Source organism: Pinus tabuliformis, chromosome 4_2 (assembly GCF_031772625.1).
Source record: "Pinus tabuliformis cultivar Carrire ecotype Pingquan chromosome 4_2, CPIR1, whole genome shotgun sequence".
Taxonomy (NCBI): Eukaryota; Viridiplantae; Streptophyta; class Pinopsida; order Pinales; family Pinaceae; genus Pinus; species Pinus tabuliformis.
This window is the reverse complement of record NC_142304.1, coordinates 260,345,214-260,366,813: the sequence shown is the minus strand read 5'-3', so window position 1 is coordinate 260,366,813 and position 21,600 is coordinate 260,345,214. Positions and strand designations below refer to the sequence as shown.

General features: G+C 40.7%; 1 protein-coding gene across 1 annotated transcript in view; it reads left to right on the top strand.

The window, feature by feature from the left end:
* Nucleotides 1–8,349: 8,349 nt before the first annotated feature.
* The window catches only part of LOC149168978 (AUGMIN subunit 6-like), a 308,104-nt gene continuing 294,853 nt past the window's right edge, over nt 8,350–21,600 (top strand). The window contains exons 1-3 of the mRNA XM_089428499.1: nt 8,350–8,856; nt 9,201–9,257; nt 10,146–10,240. Of these exons, the coding sequence (XP_089284625.1) occupies nt 8,590–8,856; nt 9,201–9,257; nt 10,146–10,240 (419 nt within the window). The 5' untranslated portion in view covers nt 8,350–8,589. The remainder of the gene's footprint in view (nt 8,857–9,200; nt 9,258–10,145; nt 10,241–21,600) is intronic.

Sequence of the window (21,600 nt, the reverse complement as noted above, 5' to 3'; positions counted from 1 at the left end):
ATGGTTGATTGACTCAGGTGCATCCTTTCACTTCACTCCCCATAGAGAGTGGTTCTGCGAGTATGAGAAATAAGATGGTGGTGATGTCTTCTTTGGGGATGATAGGAAGGCTAGAATCGTTGGTCACGGAAAAGTAAAGTTGAAGTTGCAAGGTGGAAGGGTTAGAACACTTCCGGGTGTTCTGCATATTCCTGCATTGGCCATAAATCTAATTTCTATAAGCAAGTTGGATGATGCAGGTGTAAAAAAAGTATTCGAGAAGGATACCTGCAAGATGGTTTGGGGAGCACTGGTGTTGATGTAGGGAGTTCAGATTGGAGCTCTATGCAAGCTGCAAGGTAGCACGGTTGTTGATGGGTGCAACAGTTCTGTGGTTCCTGAAAGTGGAGCAGAAAATCTATTGGTCTCTGGAGAGAAGACCATGTTGTGGCATCAAAGGCTTGGACATATTAGAGAGAAGGGCCTTCGAATACTTCATGGTAAAGGTATGGTAGAAGGTATGAGTAATAGTTCTCCAGACAGAGAAGAAGATAAAGGTGCTGAGGACAGATAACGGTGGAGAGTTTTGGAGTAAGGAACTTGAAGAATTCTATAAGAAGTGTGGTATAGCACGACATAAGACCACTCCATATACACCTCAGCAAAATGGAGTTGCAGAAAGAATGAACAAGACGTTGATGGAAAGGGTAAGAAGCATGCTCAGTGGTGCCGGGTTAGGACAGGAATTCTGGGCAGAGGCGGTGGAGACAGCATGTTACCTGGTCAACGGATCACCTTCATCAGCGTTGGAGGATAAAACTCCACAATAGGTATGAACTGGTAAGAAACCCTCTCTTTCACATCTGAGGGTATTTGGATGTGATGCATATGTACATGTTCCAAAGGAGAAACAAACCAAGTTGGATAGTAAATATGAAAAGTGCATCTTTATTAGGTTAAGGATGGTTTAAAGGGTTATAAGATTTGGAAACTAGTAACAAGGAAGGTTGTGTACAACCGAGATGTGGTGTTTAGATATGTGAAAGGTGTTATTAAACATGAAGTCCAACCAAAATAACCTGAGAAGATAGAGTTTGAGCTAAAGGAGGAAGAATCTGACTCTACAGCAGAGGAGGAATCAGAAGATGAAGAGCCACAAACTTCGGGTGTGAGAAGATCAATTTTAGAAAGAAGGCAGTCAGAAAGGTATAGTCCATCTACTTTCTGTTCAAATTTTGATTTATCTATTACTAATGATGATTCCAAACTATGAAGGAAGCAATAGATTCAGAGGATGGAAAACTCTGGAAAGATGCCATGGTTGATGAAATGACATCTTTGCACAAAAATGAGGCTTGGGATCTGGTGGAGTTGTTGGCTGGAAGAAAACCCATTGGCAGCAAATGGGTGTTCAAGAAGAAGACAAATGCAGAAGGAAAGGTGGAGAAATACAAAGCTCGGTTGGTAGCAAAAGGTTATTCCTGGGTGCCGGGAATTGATTTTGGTGATATTTTTTTTCCTGTTGCCAAGGTAACTTCTATTAGATTACTTTTATATGTTGCTGCTGCTTTTGATTTTGAGGTAGAATAGATGGATGTGAAGACTACATTTCTCCATGGGGATTTGGAAGAGGAAATCTACATGAAGCAACCTGAAGGCTTTGCATTGAAGGGTAAGAAAGAACTGGCATGCAAGTTAAAGAAGTCTCTATATGGGTTAAAACAATCACCAAGGATGTGGTATCAGAAATTTGATACATTTATACGGGGACTTGGCTTCACCAGAAGCAAAGCAGATCACTGTGTGTATTTTAAATTAATTGGTGACTATGTTATTTATTTGGTCTTGTATGTGGATGATATGTTGCTGGTTGGAAATGACAAAGAAATTATCCAGGATTTGAAGACCCAACTGTCCTCCAAATTCGACATGAAAGATCTTGGTGCTGCAAACTATATTTTGGGCATGGAAATTAAAATAGATTGGGCAAAGAGGAAGCTCTGGTTAAACCAGAGGAAGTATATCGAGACAATATTGCAGAGATTTAATATGCAGGTTAGTAAACCGGTGAAGGCTCCTATTCCTGTAGGTGTAAAGTTATCTGCTGAACAATGTCCCAAGACACAAGAAGAGGAAGAGGACATGTCCCGTGTTCCATATGCAAGTGCAGTCGGTAGCCTGCTGTATGCAATGGTCTGTACTAGACCAGACATTGCACATGCAGTGGGCGTATTAAGCAGGTTTATGTCAAAACCAGGGAAGGAGCACTGGACAACAGTGAAGCGGGTTTTCACGTATTTGCGTGGCACTAGTGATTATGATTTGTGCTACCAAGGAAGACCAGGATTGGACAAAGTGTTGGATATTCGTGGCTTTATTGATGCAGACTAGGCTGGAGATCTGGATCAGAGAAGATCTAAAAGTGGGTATGTGTTTAACCTATTTGGAGGTGTAGTCAGTTGGATGAGTAAGAAACAATCTGTAGTGGCACTATCAACTACAGAGGCAGAATACATGGTAACCACTCATGCAAGCAAGGAAGCAGTTTGGTTGCAGAGATTGTGTTCAAGTATGGGGTTAGTACAGGGAGCGATAAGGATAGACTGTGACAACCAAAGTGCAATTTTCTTGGTAAAGAACCCTGCATATCATTCAAAGACAAAGCACATTGGTGTTCAGTATCACTTTGTGAGGGATATGATAGAAGACAAAAAGGTGTTGCTGGTAAAGGTGGACACTTTGAAGAATACTACAGATGCATTGACAAAATTTGTGAGCTCTGAGAAGTTCTCTTGGTGTAGAGAAACAATGGGCGTTGCAGGGCTGGTTAAATGACTAAGCTCTCTTGTGGCCCCCTATGGAAAGAAAACAACAAGTGGGAGGATGTTGGGTTGTGTTATATTCTTTCCACGACTAGCCCACGTAGTTAACCAGGAGGTTAGAAGGGGGGCGGAGCCCCCCCCTTCGTTGCGCCGATTGCGTAGCGAGGGGAGTCACAGGGGGTTTGAGGGGTGCAAAATTTTGGTCTTGGACCCTATGTTAGGTTGGGCGGACCTACCTATGGTTTTGTGCATGATTTTCGCACATGGTTTTGGACGCGATGGGTTTTCGGTCCGTGGTATTGGATGCTTCGGCATGTATAAATATGTATTGTAACATTGAAAGGAAAATAATGAAAAAGCAAGCTGTAAGTCCCGATTTTGGGATCCAGGGGAAAATCTCTGTGTATATGTGTTATGCTCTCGCATTGTTTATTTTATGTGTTTTAGAATTCGTATGCAGGTAATTTTTGTACAGGGTTAAAACCTACACTACTCCATGATAGAGTCTAGAGTAGGCCATTGCTCCACTCGGCCCAGTGACTAGGCCATAACCTGGGCCACTTCCCCCTCCGTTTCCACACCATTGGGCGCATCCACATTCACCGCTCCCGCCCTCCTAGCTTGCTCGCCTAGTTAGCTTCGATGTCCAACTCCCCACCCGGCTCGGCCTCGCTGACACAACACAAACACAAAATCTCTCAAGCATCACATATGGGTCTTTGAATTATGGTGAAATGGACCACTCCCCTAGGTCTCCCTACTCCACACCTCCAAATAAAATTGAGCCACATAGAGGGTCCAATGTCTCTTGGCATGTCTAACGCACCGATGTCAGCACCAACCCTTCCACAGAGTCCAATTGATACCAATGTCGAGAAAGGATGTGATTGCGGAAAAACCGAGACATAAGTACCCACCAATTTTGTTCCTCAAATGCCCCAAGTCGATGCTTTGCACCAGAAACTTATGACCCCATAACAAGAACTGAGCCAAGCACACCAACCACATCCCAACAACAAAGCAAAATGATAATTGAAACAAGCAACAAATACCCAACTTACCACTACGACACCAAGGATTCAAAAGTCTCCCTAGGAGTTGGGCTCCACAAAATGAAGTTGCGCAGTAGGAGCTCCAACCCACGATTCAAGAGGGCCTTTCAAGCATCCGCGAAACCCCTCCCCTGGATTTCACACCACCCTGAAATACACTCGAGCAAGCAATGAGTTAGATTAAATATACCAACTGCCATCATCAACCAAAACAATGCTTCCAAAACCAATGAGCATGCAAAGGTGGTCCCGTGCAGACTCAACATTCGTAAAGCCTCTTTCCCAATTGGCCATACCAAGAGACCCAAAACGTATGCAACTGTAGATTATTCGATGTTTTAAATAAGTGTTCCCCTTCTCGATGGTTCGACCAATTCTGAGCCACTTGTCATAGCAACCCTGCCAAGTTGAAGCATGCATCACTCTCCATTACTTTACCCACTGCGAACCGTACGTTGTTCCCTCTGATCATCCACCCCCATCGGGGTCTAATAATACAATTTTAATTATTGTGAACATTATATAAATAACAACCATAAATTAAAGAGCTATACAATATATAACATTAAAATCATTTGTATAATTAGTATTAAAGTGACATAAGATACTCTCACATTAACTTAAAAAGTTATATAAAAAAACTAACTTATAAATTGATAACGCTTTTAGTGCATCTAATATCATATAGATCACTTTCCTGTTCCTGAAAAAAAATAGATCACTTTCCATTTACAATTACTAAATTACTATATATATGAGTGTTATTCATAATATATTTATCTGACACATAATTTAAAACAAAAAATAATATAGAATATAATTTAAAGAAAAAAATATAATTATTCTACATTTTTTTGGCTTAAATATGACGATAATTTTAAGTGAGATTGTAAATTTGCATTACTTAAATTATGTTTTTGAATACATAAATAAATTCATCCTGTTATTTTTAAACAAAATCAATTAAAATATATATTTTAAAAAACCAAAACAAAATTGGAAATAAATATATATATATATTAAAAATATAAATATAACCACACTACGGCTATGCATAAAAAACAAAATTTCCCTTCTGGACAATTGTCCAACCATCATTATTATGTGGTAGGATGGCAAATATATTTCTAATTTTATTATATTACTTCAAAAGTTCTCCGATCAGGGAAGCTCTCCGATCAGGGAAGCAACAAAAGCTCGATGTAGAAACACGTTCGTAATTCATCACTTAATAGATAAGGTTGCTCATGGATTGCCTTTTAGGCATCAATCTATTAAGTGATTTTTCACCTGTCCATAAATTCTTTGCTTTATTTGTTTTTGATAAGTAAACATGAAGAATGTTTTGGCATGTACGTAGAAAAGTGAGGAGAACAAATAAATATTGAGAACCTTAGGGATTGCCTTTTAGGCATCAATCTATTAAGTGATTTTTCACCTTTCCATAATTTCTTTGCTTTATTTGTTTTTGATAAGTAAACATGAAGAATGTTTTGGCATGTACGGAGAGAAGTTAGGAGAATAAATAAATATTGAGAAGGGTGTGTAGGATAGTAGAGATTATATATATATATATATATATATTTATATAAATAAATAAATAAGAGGAGTTGGTAATTGGGTAAGTTTGTATGGGTATGATATATAGTTTAGTTAATTTAGATTATCATTTTTATAATTTTTAGGTGAATTTATATGTATCTTTACACATGACTTATACGATAAATTAAGATGTTAATAATTTGGATGTTACATAAGTTGTATGATTAATTATAAGTTTTAGAATAATTTTCTATATAGAGGTTATGATGAATGTGAGTATAGACAAAATCAAGTTTTTCCGCTCTTTGGAAAATTTTGAGCACTTCTCTCATTCCAAAGATGGTACCCAATGTAAAGTGATTTCATACATTATTGTACATTGACTTAATAGGAATATTGAGTTAGGCTCGCATATGCAGAGATAACTAGCCAAGGGACTTGATCTTCAGATCTTCTACCTGCTATTCACAACTCTTAACCACTAGGGCTAACCCACCAAACTTGTAGACAAAACTAAGATAATCATATTCTTGCTATAAAAATAAACAATCACAAATAAGCTTTAAAGGCAAACTAGTAGGGATACCCTAAAACTATAAATATTCACAGCTTTTAATGAGAGGTTAAGGTGGGACATATACATGAGGAAAACACAACAAGGAGGGTAGAAATAATTCTCCTTATTGTAAATAGATGCATGAGAACATAGGTTTGGGATTGACAAAAGCTGCACTCCTTCTTATCAAATGCTCATAACCCAATTGTCCTTTATGGATGTGAAGTATGGGGACCCAATTTATCTAGAAACAAAATGGAACCATAATGAGCAAGTGCAAAAACCCATAATATTTTGTTGTTTAAGAGTATAAAACACCACCCCCTGCGAGATACTCCTAGTTGAAATAAAACTATACCCAGTATAATTGGGGGCATTAAGAACATTGATTTTGTATTGACAAAAAAATGGTAGTCATGGACAAGGACAATATTCCAGTTAAAATAGGCTGAGATGAAATTTAAAGGAGGAAGAAAATATGGAATAAATGATGCCAAAAATGACTTGAACAGTAAGTTATAGTAGAAGAAAGGTGTCAAACAGATTTAAATGTGTCGAAAAATTGTGTACAAAACTACTACAAAAAGGGAAGATATTGAAAAACACCAAAAGAAAACCACAATACCACATACAAAATTTTATTAGAGAATAAGAGATCAAAGTGCAAAATCTCTTGAATTTAACATCTAATCACTAGAAAATAAGTCTTAGTGCAATTGAGAATCAACATACATTGATTGAGATGCAAAACAGAGGATAAGAACAATATAGGGAGTCACGAGAAAAAGTGTTATGCCAAGCACATGGAAATGAGGATGTAAAAATTAATATATGTTCTCTCTCACTCAGCATAGCATACAAATAAAGTAAGGAGAGGTCAATTTGCATATTAGACATTGGGAATTAATATTTCTAAGGATCTAATGAGAGGTACAACAAGGTTGGTTGAGAAAATGACCCGGGCAAGAGGTAAATGGTTGAGAATAGAGTCAACAAGGGAGTGAGCCCTTGATGCAACAAAAAGGGGACTCAAACTATGATTTGTCCCTTTCCATTAGATCATTCACTCTAGCAATCATAACTTTTTGTTTTAGTCTCTTGGAATGTTGGGTTGTGTTATATTCTTTCCACAACTAACCCACGCGCGGGGGGTTACCGGGGGGGGGGGGAGCTCCCCTTGTACGTTGCGCTAGGCACTGCGGGGGGGTCAATGTACCACCCCCCTCACGGGGTCCAGGGCAGCGGCTCGAGATTTTTTTTTTGGACCTTATATTAGATGGGTGGACCTACCTATGGTTTTGTGCATGGATTTCGCACATGGTTTTGGGCACGATGGTTTTCGGTCCATGGTATTTTGTAGATCCGGTCAAGGTAACTACAATTATGTTCTAATACAGGGTTAATGAATTGGGGTTTATGGATGCTTCGACACACACACACACACATATATGTATTGTAACATTGAAAAGAACATAATGAAAAATCAATCTGGTAGTCTCGATTTTGGAATCCAAGAGAAAATCTCTATGTATATTTATTTTATATGTTATGCTTTCCCATTATTTATTTTCTGTTTTTTAAAATTTATATGTGAGTAATTTTTGTACAGAATTAAATCCTACACTATAAACTTTGTTGTCTCATACGATAATTCAATTTTCTAAATAATGTAACAAAACTATATATCTCTTTTCATTTTATCAAAAAAATCTCGTGAAATCCCTCTTCTTTAAATCTCAACTAAAACCACTTCATTATTAGTAACCATTTATAATTTTGATTTACACTTATAACGTGTCATAACCTCTGACCGTAACATACATTAAGAAATGATTTAACAATTCAAATTAATTCTCAAAACTAATAATCTATTATATTTCATAAACAAACTTTCATCATCGTGACGAAAAGAAATAAATCCGTTCAAAATTTTGTTTATGCTATAATTTCTAAAAAGCAATTCCCTAGTTAAAGAGTATATATATTATCATGGTCCCCTATAAAGTGTATCTATGATCATGGGTATCTTGAATCATGATGTGCCCCATTGCTTTAACAATAGGCCTCTTAACAAAATGAAAATGACTTCTTGAGTTTTACCCTTTGAATTTTACAATTCAAAGGCTAAAATACATCTTTGAAAAGAGTCTTACCATCATAACCTTCAATGAATTACCACTTGGGGACCAATGTAGGGAGATTCTATGTCATGTCAATTTTTTTAATGCCCAATGTCCCCTTACGAGTTTGGACCATTATGACCGTGGTCATGCCTATGTCACCTCAAGTATTTGAAGCTTTGTCAAACATGTGAAGCAAACCAGACCTAAGAAATACATGTCTTTCGTAGAAAGCTATGTGTAGCTTGTATGTCTGTTGGACAATCAGTATCCCTCAACTTCCATGCCACTACCTAGCTATCCCTTTCTCCACTGGACATTCAAACACACTACATTACTTGCCTACACTTGGATTAACCGAAAGACAAACACATATGAACTTGTTTAACAGTAATAAGTGCATTGTATTTATTTAAAATGCCAAGGGACACGAAGGCCGCTTCGATAATTAAATCTATCGCTGTGGAGGGGAAGGCGAGCAGAAGAGACTGAAGCGACCGGAAGAAAATATTTTGAGAATGGAGACTCCAGCAGTGGTTAACAGTGCGAGGGAAAAGGAAAGGGAACGGGAGAAAGAGAAAGAAAGGGAACGGGAGAGAGAAGTCGAATTGGAAGCAGCATTATACACAAATTGTTTGTTACTGGGTTTGGATGCTGCGCTACTCGTTCCCAACAGCAATGGAGCTCCACGAACAGGTCTCTTTAGGCATTCCAATCCAAGGTTGGGGGAGACTCTGCTTCATTTTCTGCTATGTGCTCTCAGAGGACCCTCTCAATCTGCTAAGGTAACCATTATTGTGATGCATTCTTTAAGTTTCATGCAAGCTTCAGGGTCCAATTTTACTTAATTTCTTATGAGCAGAGCGAATTAAGGTCCCCTGTTCTTTTGCCTGCTGTATTCTGTACTTTATTTATACCTGTCAGCTAATGTTATTTATAAAAATCTTGCAACACTTTGCTGTATCATTGTCGAAACGGATTCCGTAAAATTTCGTATATGAAACCGAGTTAAAGCCTGGAAGATCATCTTTTATTGCATTTTTTGATGCTCACCCTTATTTTTTTTAATCATTAACATTGAGTTGCTAATTACAAAAGGATTATGTATCTTGTTTTCGTTTTTCTGTAGGATTTTGCTGGAGTGTGGCCTATTTTTGATTCAGCACAGTCTCGAGATTTCCGCAAAGTAAGATTTCTCCTTATACATTACAGTAATAAAGTAGATCTCCATTGGTAGGCAGTTAAAACCATAAATCTCAGGTTGGGGTAATTCTGGATTCATTAACATTACTAGGGGCCATTTTGCAGTGCTGTTTAAATTATACTAATTTTTTTTTTAAACAATGCTACACATAAACCGCTATCAAACTCGACCAACGACTTAATTTCCAGGGCTCTATGCCCACTGGGGTTTGAACCCGGGTCATTATCGGCATCTCAACCATGAAACAACAGCATAATAGCCATTAAAATGAATTCTATTTGAATGTAGGGGCCATTTTTTTACGCATGATCCTTTGAAGCAATTTTGTTTAAGATAAAATCACATGATTTTTTTAGTTTCGACAAGGGGCTTTCTATTTTCATTTTGTGCCAAACATGTACTCCCCCATTTTGAAAGTACGACAATGCAATGCTTGCAACACTCCAGAACGACCCCTTTGGCTGAGAAGTCACGGGTGGGGGCATCTATTCGGCTAAATTTGCCTAGGACTTACACCTGGCCCTAACCACCTGAGACAGCCCACTTGCACAAGTGAGATGGTGTGTGAGGGGTGAATTGTGTCTCCGGGAGATTGAAGCCTTTGTGGGGGTACGAGGCTTTACCGAATAAACCAAGATCCCATTCACAAAATGACACTAAATTTGACAAAAATATGTACATTCCTTTGCTCAATGTACTTCATAATCTACTATAGGGGTTTCATAGGTGATTATTCTAATTTAGTCTATTGAAAACTCTTGAAGTAATTTATTTGGAGATATAGTGTCGCTGTCTGCATAAAACAGCCATAAGTTTTCTTGAGTATATATTTTAACTGATAAAGCAGATTGCCATCTTTTAATTTTGCAGATCGTGCAAGGAATCATAAATGAGCTTGAATCTCAAGGTGCCTTGCCAAGAAGCAATTCACGAGTTTCATTACTGGCAACATGTTGTGGCCACAGGTTTGTGCTTGAAAATTGGGATGTGCCGTATTATTTGCTATATCAGTACGATGAGCAGGTTTCTTGCCTTCTTTCTCTAAATCCAAAAATAGTTATATTTACTAGCAATGGAAACAGAGCTATCCTGATATTAATGAGCACCTCTAGACTAATCAGCCGTCCAAAAGGTTAGGACCATACTCATTTGCTACTGACAAGAACTTGCAAACCATACAGTGTTACATTCTCAGACTGCTAAAGAACATTGACTAAAAGTATAGAGTTTGGTGACCCACTCACCAGCATAATCTTTACTGTTCTCAGTAGGAAGTTTTACTTTGATCTGTATCAAAATTTGCCCCTGATTTGTTTTCCCTGTTTTCCCGGTTGTATCTGGCTTTGTTTTCTGTCTTGTAAGTTATACATTCCTTGCATATTTGAGAGAACATGACACCATTTCTTTGGAAACATCTTAAAGATGCAATCTCAGGAATGAAAGAAAAGCTGATGGAGTGCTCATCTAAATCTATGTAGATAATTCGATCTACACAAATTCAAGTTAACTTATAGAACAAAAGTGGTAACACCTATGGTATGATATGCTTGGTTTATAGCATAAACATTAATGATGTGAATGAAAATAAAATTGGACTTTAAACTTCGAGCAAAAGGTAAAGCTACAAAATATGACTGTGAGCAAAATGATTGTATCTTATCAAATATTTGTAAAGGGTTACACATCAGGTAAACGGACGTGAGGATAGTTGCCCACGTGAGGCTCTCTACATGAATTACCAATACCATGACATCGTGAGGAAGTAATATAGGTCAGAGAAGTCACCTCATGAGTTCTAGCGAAGTATTGAGTTGTCTGTTAGTTGAGAGCATGTAACATCAATTGGGGAGTTCAAGAGCATTGATTAAGAGGATTGTTTGAGCTGTCGCGGGGACTAATTGTTACTTGTGAAAGAGTGATTTCTGCTACAGGGACAAACTAGGAAGCATGTAGGACAAAAAAAGTAGGAAATTTGAAGGCTATGTAATTCTAAAATTAAAAAAATAGTTTGAACCTTTGAAGTTTATGATTTCAAATTTTTATTTATTTTTGGAACTCGAAATATTTTCTTTAGAACAATAATATTTTTATGACATCTGGAGATTGGAAAGTAATTGAGTGTCGTGATATGTGTTCTTTGGCATTGACGATATTGGCTTTTGTGTTTCCTAATCTCTCTCTCTTCTAAGTAGGTTTGAGATAGATGATGGCGTACTTGATATGGAGAAAATGGAAGGGAGATGTAAGACGTGCTCAGATGGAAAGTAGCTTAAGGAAGCTACTGGTATAGGAGCAGTCAAAGCATTGGAGAAGTTTGTGGTTCAACAAGATCACCATTGTGATCAGGTGCATGATATTTTATGCTTCTTGTTGATGATTTTTTGCAAAAATTGTAAGTCTTCTTCCCATGACAGAGATAGATGCATTAAATGCTATAATGAAGTTTAACACGAAGCTGGAGGAAGATGTGGTAGGAAAATAAGTATTTTGCAGTTCCATCATGGAGATCGATTTGTCATGTCCATTGATTTTTATAAAAAAGGAGTTTCGAGGCAAAGAGGTGATATAGAGTTGTAGACAACATGAAGAAAATGCTGCAAGATAAGTTAGTTCTAGATGAATACTGGGCTGAAGTGATGAATATGAAATATATTTGCTGAATAGGAGACTTTTAAACAAAGTGGCAATATAAGTCACACCTGAGGCTGCTTAGACTGGTGTGAAACGGAAGGTAATGTTGGAATTTCTAAGTCTATCCGTTAGAAATTCTCACTGTACTATCTGATATACTTCTTCCTACTTGTTCTATTAGTTAACAAGTTATTTACCATGTAAATACTGAAAATAAATACAAGTACAGTCTCAACACATACAGATCATCAACTGAAGGAAACAAGCACAAGTGACATCGTTATTTTTGGACTAATGTCCCCGAAAAAACCCAATGCAGGAAAACCGGTGCAACTATCTGAGGGTTTTATTATTAAGCAGTTTCAGAATATAATCTGGGTGCCAGAAATGGCTCACCCAACAGAGAATGCCCTCGGCAGTAGTATCTCTCAGTCGAAGACAGATATTTCGGCTAAATCACCGGAGGAATGATCCCATAGCAACACTGCAACACTTTTGCTGCTCTCTGTCACCTTGATAGGGATTGCGTCACCCTATCCAGCTCTCAGCTCCAATCTGCCCCACGAAATCTCCCAGCGTCAGCCTCTAGGGTCTGCGTCAGCCTCTCTGGCCTAGTGTCAGCCTCTTGGGGCTCTGCGTCAGCCTCTGCATCTCCAACGTTGGCCCTCCTCAGGCTCTGCGTAACTCCTGCCCGCCTCTGTGTGGCCTCTGGCTGCTTCTGCGTGGCCTCTAGTTGGCCCTGCGTCAACCCTCTCCATGCTTCTGCGCTGATGCTCCCGGTTGTTAAAATTGGCAACTAGGGCCAAACTCCATGTGGGTCATCTTATTAATGGCCGTTGATATTTTTCTTGGATCCCTCTCATCGAGAGGTGTAGGATTGATCTAAAGATCATCCGATTCTAATAAGTATTCATAGAGTTATGAATTTATTTGTGTTATAAGACAATTCGTCAAGATCGGCCAGCAACCAAATAAACCCCACTTGTGCTCAACGTTCTAGTATAAAAAGGGGTGGCTTGTAAGTAATTTTCACATAGTCTTCTTGTGATCTCTTCCTCTCCACTTGTCTTTGGGTTTTGGTGGGAGGAGGATCCTAAGAGTATATGCTGGCCTAAGTCTCGTGATGCCCTAGCTGCAGTAAGGAGGATGCCCTAGCAGCAGTCTGGCTGCAGTCAAAGGAGGAACATCTAGACGCAGTCAAAGGGAATATGCCATGCCCTAATCCGCATTCTGAGAGAGACCTTAACGCTATCATGGAGGAGAGAAGAAGTCTAAACACTGACCTAAAGGGAGATTCCCTAACTGCTGTTCTACACGAGATGAAGGCACAGTGAAAAGAGAAGGCTCTACGCAGTCAAGGAGGGAGCTCTAATCTGCAGTTAAGGGTGGCCCTAATTCATTGTTAAAGAGGCCCTTATACATTGTCCTAAGGTGCCCTAATCCGTAGTTTGTTGAGCCCTTATTTATAGCTAAATAGTGATACTATTCCACAGTAACTGGGCCCTAATACGCAGCTAAGAGGAGGTTCTATACACAACTAATATAGGCCCTAAATCAATGCCCTAATCCGCAGTTAAGAAAGGTCCTAATACACTGTCCAAGAGATACTTATACGCAGTCCAAAAGGAGCCTTAATATGCTGTTAATGAAGGCCCTAATATGCTGCTTGAAGCAGCGCTTATCCACAGTCCCAAGGGAGCATTCATCCACTGTCAATGAAGCAACAAAGGTAGCCCTATAATGCAACAAGGAAATTGCATGTTTGCTGTAGGTGACTGTGTGATAAAGGAAGCTGATATAGACATGCCTTCAGGACTGTTTGATAAGCCATAGTTATACAGTAAAGGAAAGCATTGAAGTCTGCTCCTTAGTGTTGCTGCGTTAATGATGTTTATGTAACTGTTTTGAGGACATTTACTTCAGAGTTGCTATGTGCTAGGCCATATGCCATAACATCATAGCAAGGGTTTCTTAGTGACTGCGTGGAGGGTTGTTAAATGCTATAGCTAGGCCGAATTTGAAGAAAGGAGGACGCAGGTCTGTGTGGGCAGTTTTAAGGTAAGGGAAAAAGCTGTTTTGGTTGGCTGTAGGTGACAGTTAGTGCAGCAACATGATGACAATATGTACAACAACATGTATAGGTACAACTGTAATGATTGCAGCATAGTGGAGGTAGTGTGTATAGCAGCATGTATAGGTACAACTGTAATGATTGCAGCATAGTGGAGGTAGTATGTACAACATCATGTATGGGTACAACTGTGAGTGGTGCAGCATAGTGCACCATGATGGGTACAACCATGACTGGTTGCATCTCAGTGAATGGGTGCAACACAGTGACGGGTGCAGCATGATGATGAGGTGCAGCACAGTGAGGTGCAGTATGGTGATGGAGTCACCTTAGAGGATCTGTTGAAGCAGTCTGCCTTCACCTAAGTTCAGATCAACTACCTCATGTGACATCTTCTTAGAGAAGATCTCTGCTCTTATTTTGATAAGTCAAAATGTTGACTTTTGATGTATATGTACTATCTCTCTCTGTTGAAATATTGAAGATCATATAAGAAGAATTGACAAAGGGTTTCCCCACATTGGGGTTTGTCCCTGGCTAGCGCCACATCTTGTGTCCTCTTGTCTTTGCTTGTCTTCTGCGATTTATATTTATGTTCTATTTGTAGTTTACTTTAATGCTGATGTGATTGCTAATCTGGAAAAGATATTAATTGTGAAAATTGAAATAAATTGCACTACCAATAAAATACCTAAATTTAACATGGTATCAGAGCTGAGGTGAAGACAATGCCCAAGCAAGAGTGAAAGAGCAATCACCAAAGATAGTTGGGAAAGGACAAAAGGATCAATGGATTTCTCATCCCTCTTCAAATTCACCAAGGGTGAAATCGAAGCAGAGAACATTATTAGAATGGAGCAGCGGAAGCTTATGATGGCCTACCTAAAGATCACTTCATTGGAAACTCTGGATCTAAGGGTGGAAAGAAATATAGATGACTTGTTCTGCCATTATGCGAAGGAGTGTCCGAATGGCAGGGACACATCACTTGATGATGATAACAATCATTCCTCAATGATTAAAGGAATGACAGGTAATGCAAGTCATCAAGAAAACAACCGACTCTTCAGAGAAAGCAAGGAACCCCAAGTATGAAGAATCAAATGTTGTTTCTGATAAGATAAAGAAGTGTTATCTTGTATTGGCCCTCTCCTTTAGATTCTTTGGGAATATGGCTTATTGATTGTAGTGCTTCAAGGCACTTCATCGAATAGAAGGGTGCCCTCTCTCTAATTTGGTAGAGATGGAAACATTCGTGGGATTATACTTGGAGCCGATGCCACCTATCCCGGAAAGGGTGTTACCCTTCAATTAAATGAGGGTAATTCGATTCATTCACAGAATCTCTTTTATGTACCTGATCGCAAGAAGAATTTGGTGTCCATTTCGATAATGGAAGTCAAAGGTTTCAGGGTGGCACTCATCGATGGAAAGGTACGTGTTTGAAAATGGAATTTTAAAAAGATGCTTTTTTCTCATGGGTTTAGGGTTGGCAATTTGTATCAAGTTGCATGATGGTCCATTGGGGATCATGTCAATTGACATATCTCATCTATAACACCAGAGTTCTACTTATGGGGCCCTACCCGATGTGAGTCAGATGGTGACAGGGATGCCTGAATTCAAGAAGAGCATGAAGGTACATGTCTGAGATGTACTGAAGGAAAATCCTACAAGGGGACCATTCCCCTCATGTAGCAGGTCCACAAGTTTGGAACAACTCGAGGAGTTTGAGATTCATGATCGAGAATCTCATGTATATAGGTGGAAGAAAGCCCTCTGTGGCTTGAAGCAAAACACCCTGGGCATAGTATGAGAGGATTGATAGCTGTCAGATGAAGCTGAGATTCACTAAGAGTGAAGCTGATCCAAACCATTGTTTGAAGGTTGTGGATGATAGACCTCTCATACCAACACCTTCTAAGAATGATCTATTTCTGATATGTGCTGACCCTCTCACTTGTAGAAGTAAGAGGGAGTTGGATTCCGGATGTGGAATGGTAAACTGCAAGCCCGTGACTACCTTGAGGATATTAACTTTCAAAAGTTATATGGTGATGATGTTGGACCAGATTTTTGGGAAATGCCTCTGAGTTTCATAAACTCATTTGCATTGATGTTCTTGGTGAACTTCCGTCCGGACATATGTTTTGCAGTTAGCATGATGAGCTCATATATGGTTGAGCCTCGCTGGATTGGTACCAAGAATCTTCTGAGATATTTTCGGGGCACAATCTCTCATGGATTGAGATACACTGCCGGAAATGTGAAGTTGCATGATTATTCAAATGTTGATTGGGCAGGCAGTGTGGAGGAAAATCACTTCTGAGCGCTAGTTCTCTTTGGATTCTGCTTCGATATCATGGATGAGCAGGAAGCAGAAGTCGATTGCTATAAGCACCGCCGAGACCAAATACATAGCTACGAGTATGATCTTGTGTGAAGCTGCCTAGTTGTGGAAGCTCTTTAGTGAGCCGTTTGTACACATGATGAATACCACTGTGACTCTCTGTGACAACCAAGGGGGGATTCGATTGTTGAGGAATCCATATTCGATGATTGCTCCAGTAGATAGACATCAGATAATACCTTATCTGGGATATGCTAAGTCGATGAGCGAGGAGGCTCCATTGCATTGACACTGATGTACAGGTCGCAGACACTTTGTCAAAACCCCAAGGAAAGGTCAAATCGGTTACTTTCCCGAACGACTTGGAGTTGTCGAGAGACCTTCTTATAAGGGTCCTGCATATTGCATGCATTGAGCTTTGAGAGCTTTGGGGGGGTTGGGGCACTTACTGGAGCAACACGCGACCATAGGGCGACTCACCCTCCCCTTGTGGTGCACTGTGTACTGGGTGAAGGGCTCAGCCTTCCCTATGACACCCCGTGGCGACTATGGAACAAGATGATTAGTTCTCTTGTGGGCCGGGATGATTAGTTCTCTCGTGGCCACTGTGGGATAGGATGATTCGTTCTCCTGTGAACAGGATGATTAGTTCTCATGTCGAGGCATCCTACCCATGCAGTCTGGGACTCATGGGAAGTACCTTTCATCTGATCAATGAGTAGGGAAATGGGGTTAGGGACCATAGTAGTACTATTGATGGACACATCGTTGTATCTACCGTACTCCCTAGGCTATGATGACCTCCATTGATCTGGGATCAGTATGAGTGGTTTGAGACACTCTCTTGTGATATTGATCTGGGATCAATAAAACTGACTTCGGGTCAGTAAGAGTGGTATGACACACTCTCGTATGAAACCGACTTTGGGTCAGTAAAGAATGGTACGAGACATTCTCGATCAATTCTTCTTCTTCATGGTTCAGCAGAGCAGAACATAGCAAAGCAGTGCAGGGCATTGATGGCAGAGATAATATAGTTGGACAGATGGATCAGCGGATGGAGTTCTCCCTAGTCGAGAGGGAGTGTTAAAATTGGCAACTAGGGCCAAACTCCATGTGGGTCATCTTATTAATGGCAGCTGATATTTTTCTTGGATCCCTCTCATCGAGAGGTGTAGGATTGATCTAAAGATCATCCGATTCCGATAAGTATTCATAGAGTTATGAATTTATTTGTGTTATAAGACAATTCGTCAAGGTCAGCCAGCAACCAAATAAACCCCACTTGTGCTCAACGTTTTAGTATAAAAAGGGGTGGCTTGCAAGTCATTTGCACACACTCTTCTTGTGATCTCTTCCTCTCCACTTGTCTTTGGGTTTTGGTGGGAGGAGAGATCCTAAGAGTATACGCTGGCCTAAGTCTCATGATGCCCTAGCCGTAGTAAGGAGGATGCCCTAGCAGCAGTCTGGCCGCAGTCAAAGGAGGAACATCTAGACGCAGTCAAAGGGAATATGCCATGCCCTAATCCGCATTCTGAGAGAGACCTTAATGCTGTCATGGAGGAGAGAAGAAGTCTAAACGCTGACCTAAAGGGAGATGCCCTAACTGCTGTTCTATACGAGATCAAGGCACAGTCAAAAGAGAAGGCTCTACGCAGTCAAGGAGGGAGCTCTAATCTGCAGTTAAGGGTGGCCCTAATTCACTGTTAAAGAGGCCCTTATACGCTGTCCTAAGGTGCCCTAATCCGCAGTCTGTTGAGCCCTTATTCACAGCTAAACAGTGATCCTATTCCGCAACAACTGGGCCCTAATACGCAGCTAAGAGGAGGTTCTATACACAGCTAATATAGGCCCTAAATCAAGGCCCTAATCCGTAGTTAAGAAAGGTCCTAATACGCTGTCCAAGAGATACTTATACGCAGTCCAGAAGGAGCCTTAATATGCTGTTAATGAAGGCCCTAATACGCTGCCTGAAGCAACCCTTATCCACAGTCCTAAGGGAGCATTCATCCACTGTCAATGAAGCAACAAAGGTAGCCCTATAACGCAACAAGGAAATAACATGTTTGCTGTAGGTGACTGTGTGATAAAGGAAGCTGATATAGACATGCCTTCAGGAATGTTTGATAAGCCATAGTTATACAGTAAAGGAAAGCATTGAAGTCTGCTCCTTAGTGTTGCTGCGTTAATGATGTTTATGTAACTGTTTTGAGGACATTTACTTCAGAGTTGCTATGTGCTAGGCCATAGGCCATAGCATCATAGCAAGGGTTTCTTAGTGACTGCGTGGAGGGTTGTTAAATGCTACAGCTAGGCCGAATTTGAAGAAAGGAGGACGCAGGTCTATGTGGGCAGCTCTAAGGTAAGGGAAAAAGCTGTTTTTGTTGGCTATAGGTGACAGCTAGTGCAACAACATGATGACAGTATGTACAACAACATGTATAGGTACAACTGTAATGATTGCAGCATAGTGGAGGCAGGATGTATAGCAGCATGTATAGGTACAACTGTAATGATTGCAGCATGGTGGAGGCAGTATGTACAGTAGCATGTACGGATACAACTGTGAGTGGTGCAGCATAGTGCACCATGATTGGTTGCATCTTAGTGACAAGAGCAGCTCAGTGAATGGGTGCAACATAGTGACGGGTGCAGCATGATGATGAGGTGCAACACAATGAGGTGCAATATGGTGATGCAGTCACCTTAGAGGATCTGTTGAAGCAGTCTGCCTTCACCTAAGTTCAGATCAGCTACCTCATGTGACATCTTCTTAGAGAAGATCTCTGCGCTTATTTTGATAAGTCAAAATGTTGACTTCTGATGTATATGTACTATCTCTCTCTGTGGAATTATTGAAGATCATATAAGAAGAATTGATGAAGGGTTTCCCCACATTGGGGTTTGTCCTTGGCTAGTGCCACATCTTGTGTCCTCTTGTCTTTGCTTGTCTTCTGCGATTTATATTTATGTTCTATCTGCAGTTTACTTTAACGCTGATGTGATTGCTAATTTGGAAAAGATATTAAGCTAACTATGAAAATTGAATTAAATTGCTCTAGCATAGAACATACCTAAAGTTAACACCGGTACTATCTCTGCCTCTTTGCTACTGCATTCATTGCCCCTCAGTTGCAACTCTGATCACTCCTTCGATTTTGTCAGCGAGCCCTGCCCCAGAAAATCGAATTCTTGATCAACTTGGTGTGTTCTCCAAGTGACCCTCAAGCCTCCACTTATACTTTTCTCATTGACAATTCAACGATCGAGATTAAGTTCTTAATCAACGACTAAGATTAGATTTGGCTTGATCCATGACTTTTGGACCATTCTAACTCAGTTTTATATTAATTCACATTTTTATTTTCCCTAAGTTTAGACTTAGGGACTCCATTAAAAATATTAATTATTTTAATATCTCCCAAACTGGTTAGATTCTGACCAAACCATTTATGGGTCTTGGAGATCTCATGTGCTTTAGCCTCTCCACCAATTTTCGTGGTTAGAGCACATTCGATGCTACCCCAAATCAACACTCCCTCTTAGCGAGGACTGTGCTCTAGTAATACTCCTCACTGAGCATCACTTTGATCATCTGGCATCGGTCCCTCTGCACTGCTGCATCATGTACTGCTACCCATGGCCCTGTCACTACCACTACTGCATCCGTATGGCAGCTCACTCTGCATCAGTGTTGTTGCCCATGGCCCTGCCACTGCCACTGCTGTATCTGCACTACAACCCCTCTCATCATGCTGCATCGTGTTGCCCATAGCACTGCCACTGCTAATTGCTGCACTGCAAATCAGTTACTGAGAAGTAAGTAATTGATCTCCCAAATCTGACATCTCTGTCAGGCTAGAAATACTTCCGATGCTGAAGCTCCCTCTGTCGCTGACAAGTGCTCCCTCTCTAACCTCTGCGTTGCTACAACAACTCTATGCATCTCGCACTGTTGCCTCACGCTGTCCTGGGACTCTTGCATTGTAGCTCCCTCTGGCGCTCCATCCGCATCCGTCTGTACCGACATCCTCCAGTCCTGCTACTCATCTTCAGGGCTCCCATAGCAAGGTATAATCCAAGAGGTTGGGTACCTCAAGGATCCTGCCCCTCATTGCCTGTAGTCCGTCTGACTACAGTGCGATGTCTCCCCACTTCTTCTAAAGTGGTGCATGAGCACCCATGGCACAATCATCATCTGTCTCCACTTCTTTCTCCGCCCTTGCTGCCGCAACCTTGGTCTCAGAAGCCTCTCCCTTGCTCTTCTTCCTCGGACACTGGCTCGCATAGTGACCCAGTTCCCCAAAATGGAAGCACTTGACCTTTGAGAGGTCCTGCTTCTTTCGTTTCTCCTGCTTTCCCGCAGATGCTAGGGCAACATCCTCCTCTTCTTCCTTCTTGATTTTGACCCCCTTGTCGCTGCTTCCTGCCTTTGTTAGCCTTTTGATCTCTTCTTGATGAAGAGCCGCGCACAGTTCCTCCCAATCTGGAAGGGTCGACCTGCCCAATGTTTTGGACAAATACCTCCCAGTTCTCTGAGACTGCGTTAATTGCGGTCCTCACCAACATCTCCTCATCCGCGTGGCCCCTATGGAAGTCAGCTGGTCCCGGATCTCCTTCAATCGACCAAGGAAGGTATCTATCTGCTCTCCCTTCTGCATCTGGTATGACTGCAGCTGATTTTCTAGAAGCATCTTCCTCTGCATGGAAGTATGTTGATACAATTTCGTCAGGGCCTCCCACATCGCATTTGCCGTGTCCTTTTCTGAAATATGTGGTACTACATGGTCCTTGACCTCGTCAAGGATGATGCTCTTGGCCCTTGCCATTGCCTCCTCGTACTTTTCGTTCTCAGCCGGGTCAACTAGGATCGCTATCATTTTCAAGGCGAAGTGCTTGAGATGATTCCTGTTTAGAACGAACAAGATTCTGGCCTTCCAGACTACGAAGTTTGAGGCTCTATCCAGTCTGTCCTGATCTCTTACCCCATTCAATGCCATTTCGCTGCGCCTCTTTCGATTCTCTCTACTTTCCTCCTAGAAGTTCTCTGTGTGACTCCCTATGAGCCTCGATTCCCCCCCTGGAAACCCTTCTGCCAATGTCGAGATGCCCCACTCCGATCGTTAGTGCAGTGACACTACTGATCCGGATTTCTTGGCTAGAAATCCTCGAGAACAACTCCCTCCTCCTTGGTCTTGCCCTATTAGGTACTGTTCTGCCAACAGTTCCCCACCAGCTTCGTTCCGCAACTTACCCATTGTTGTGGAGGTAAA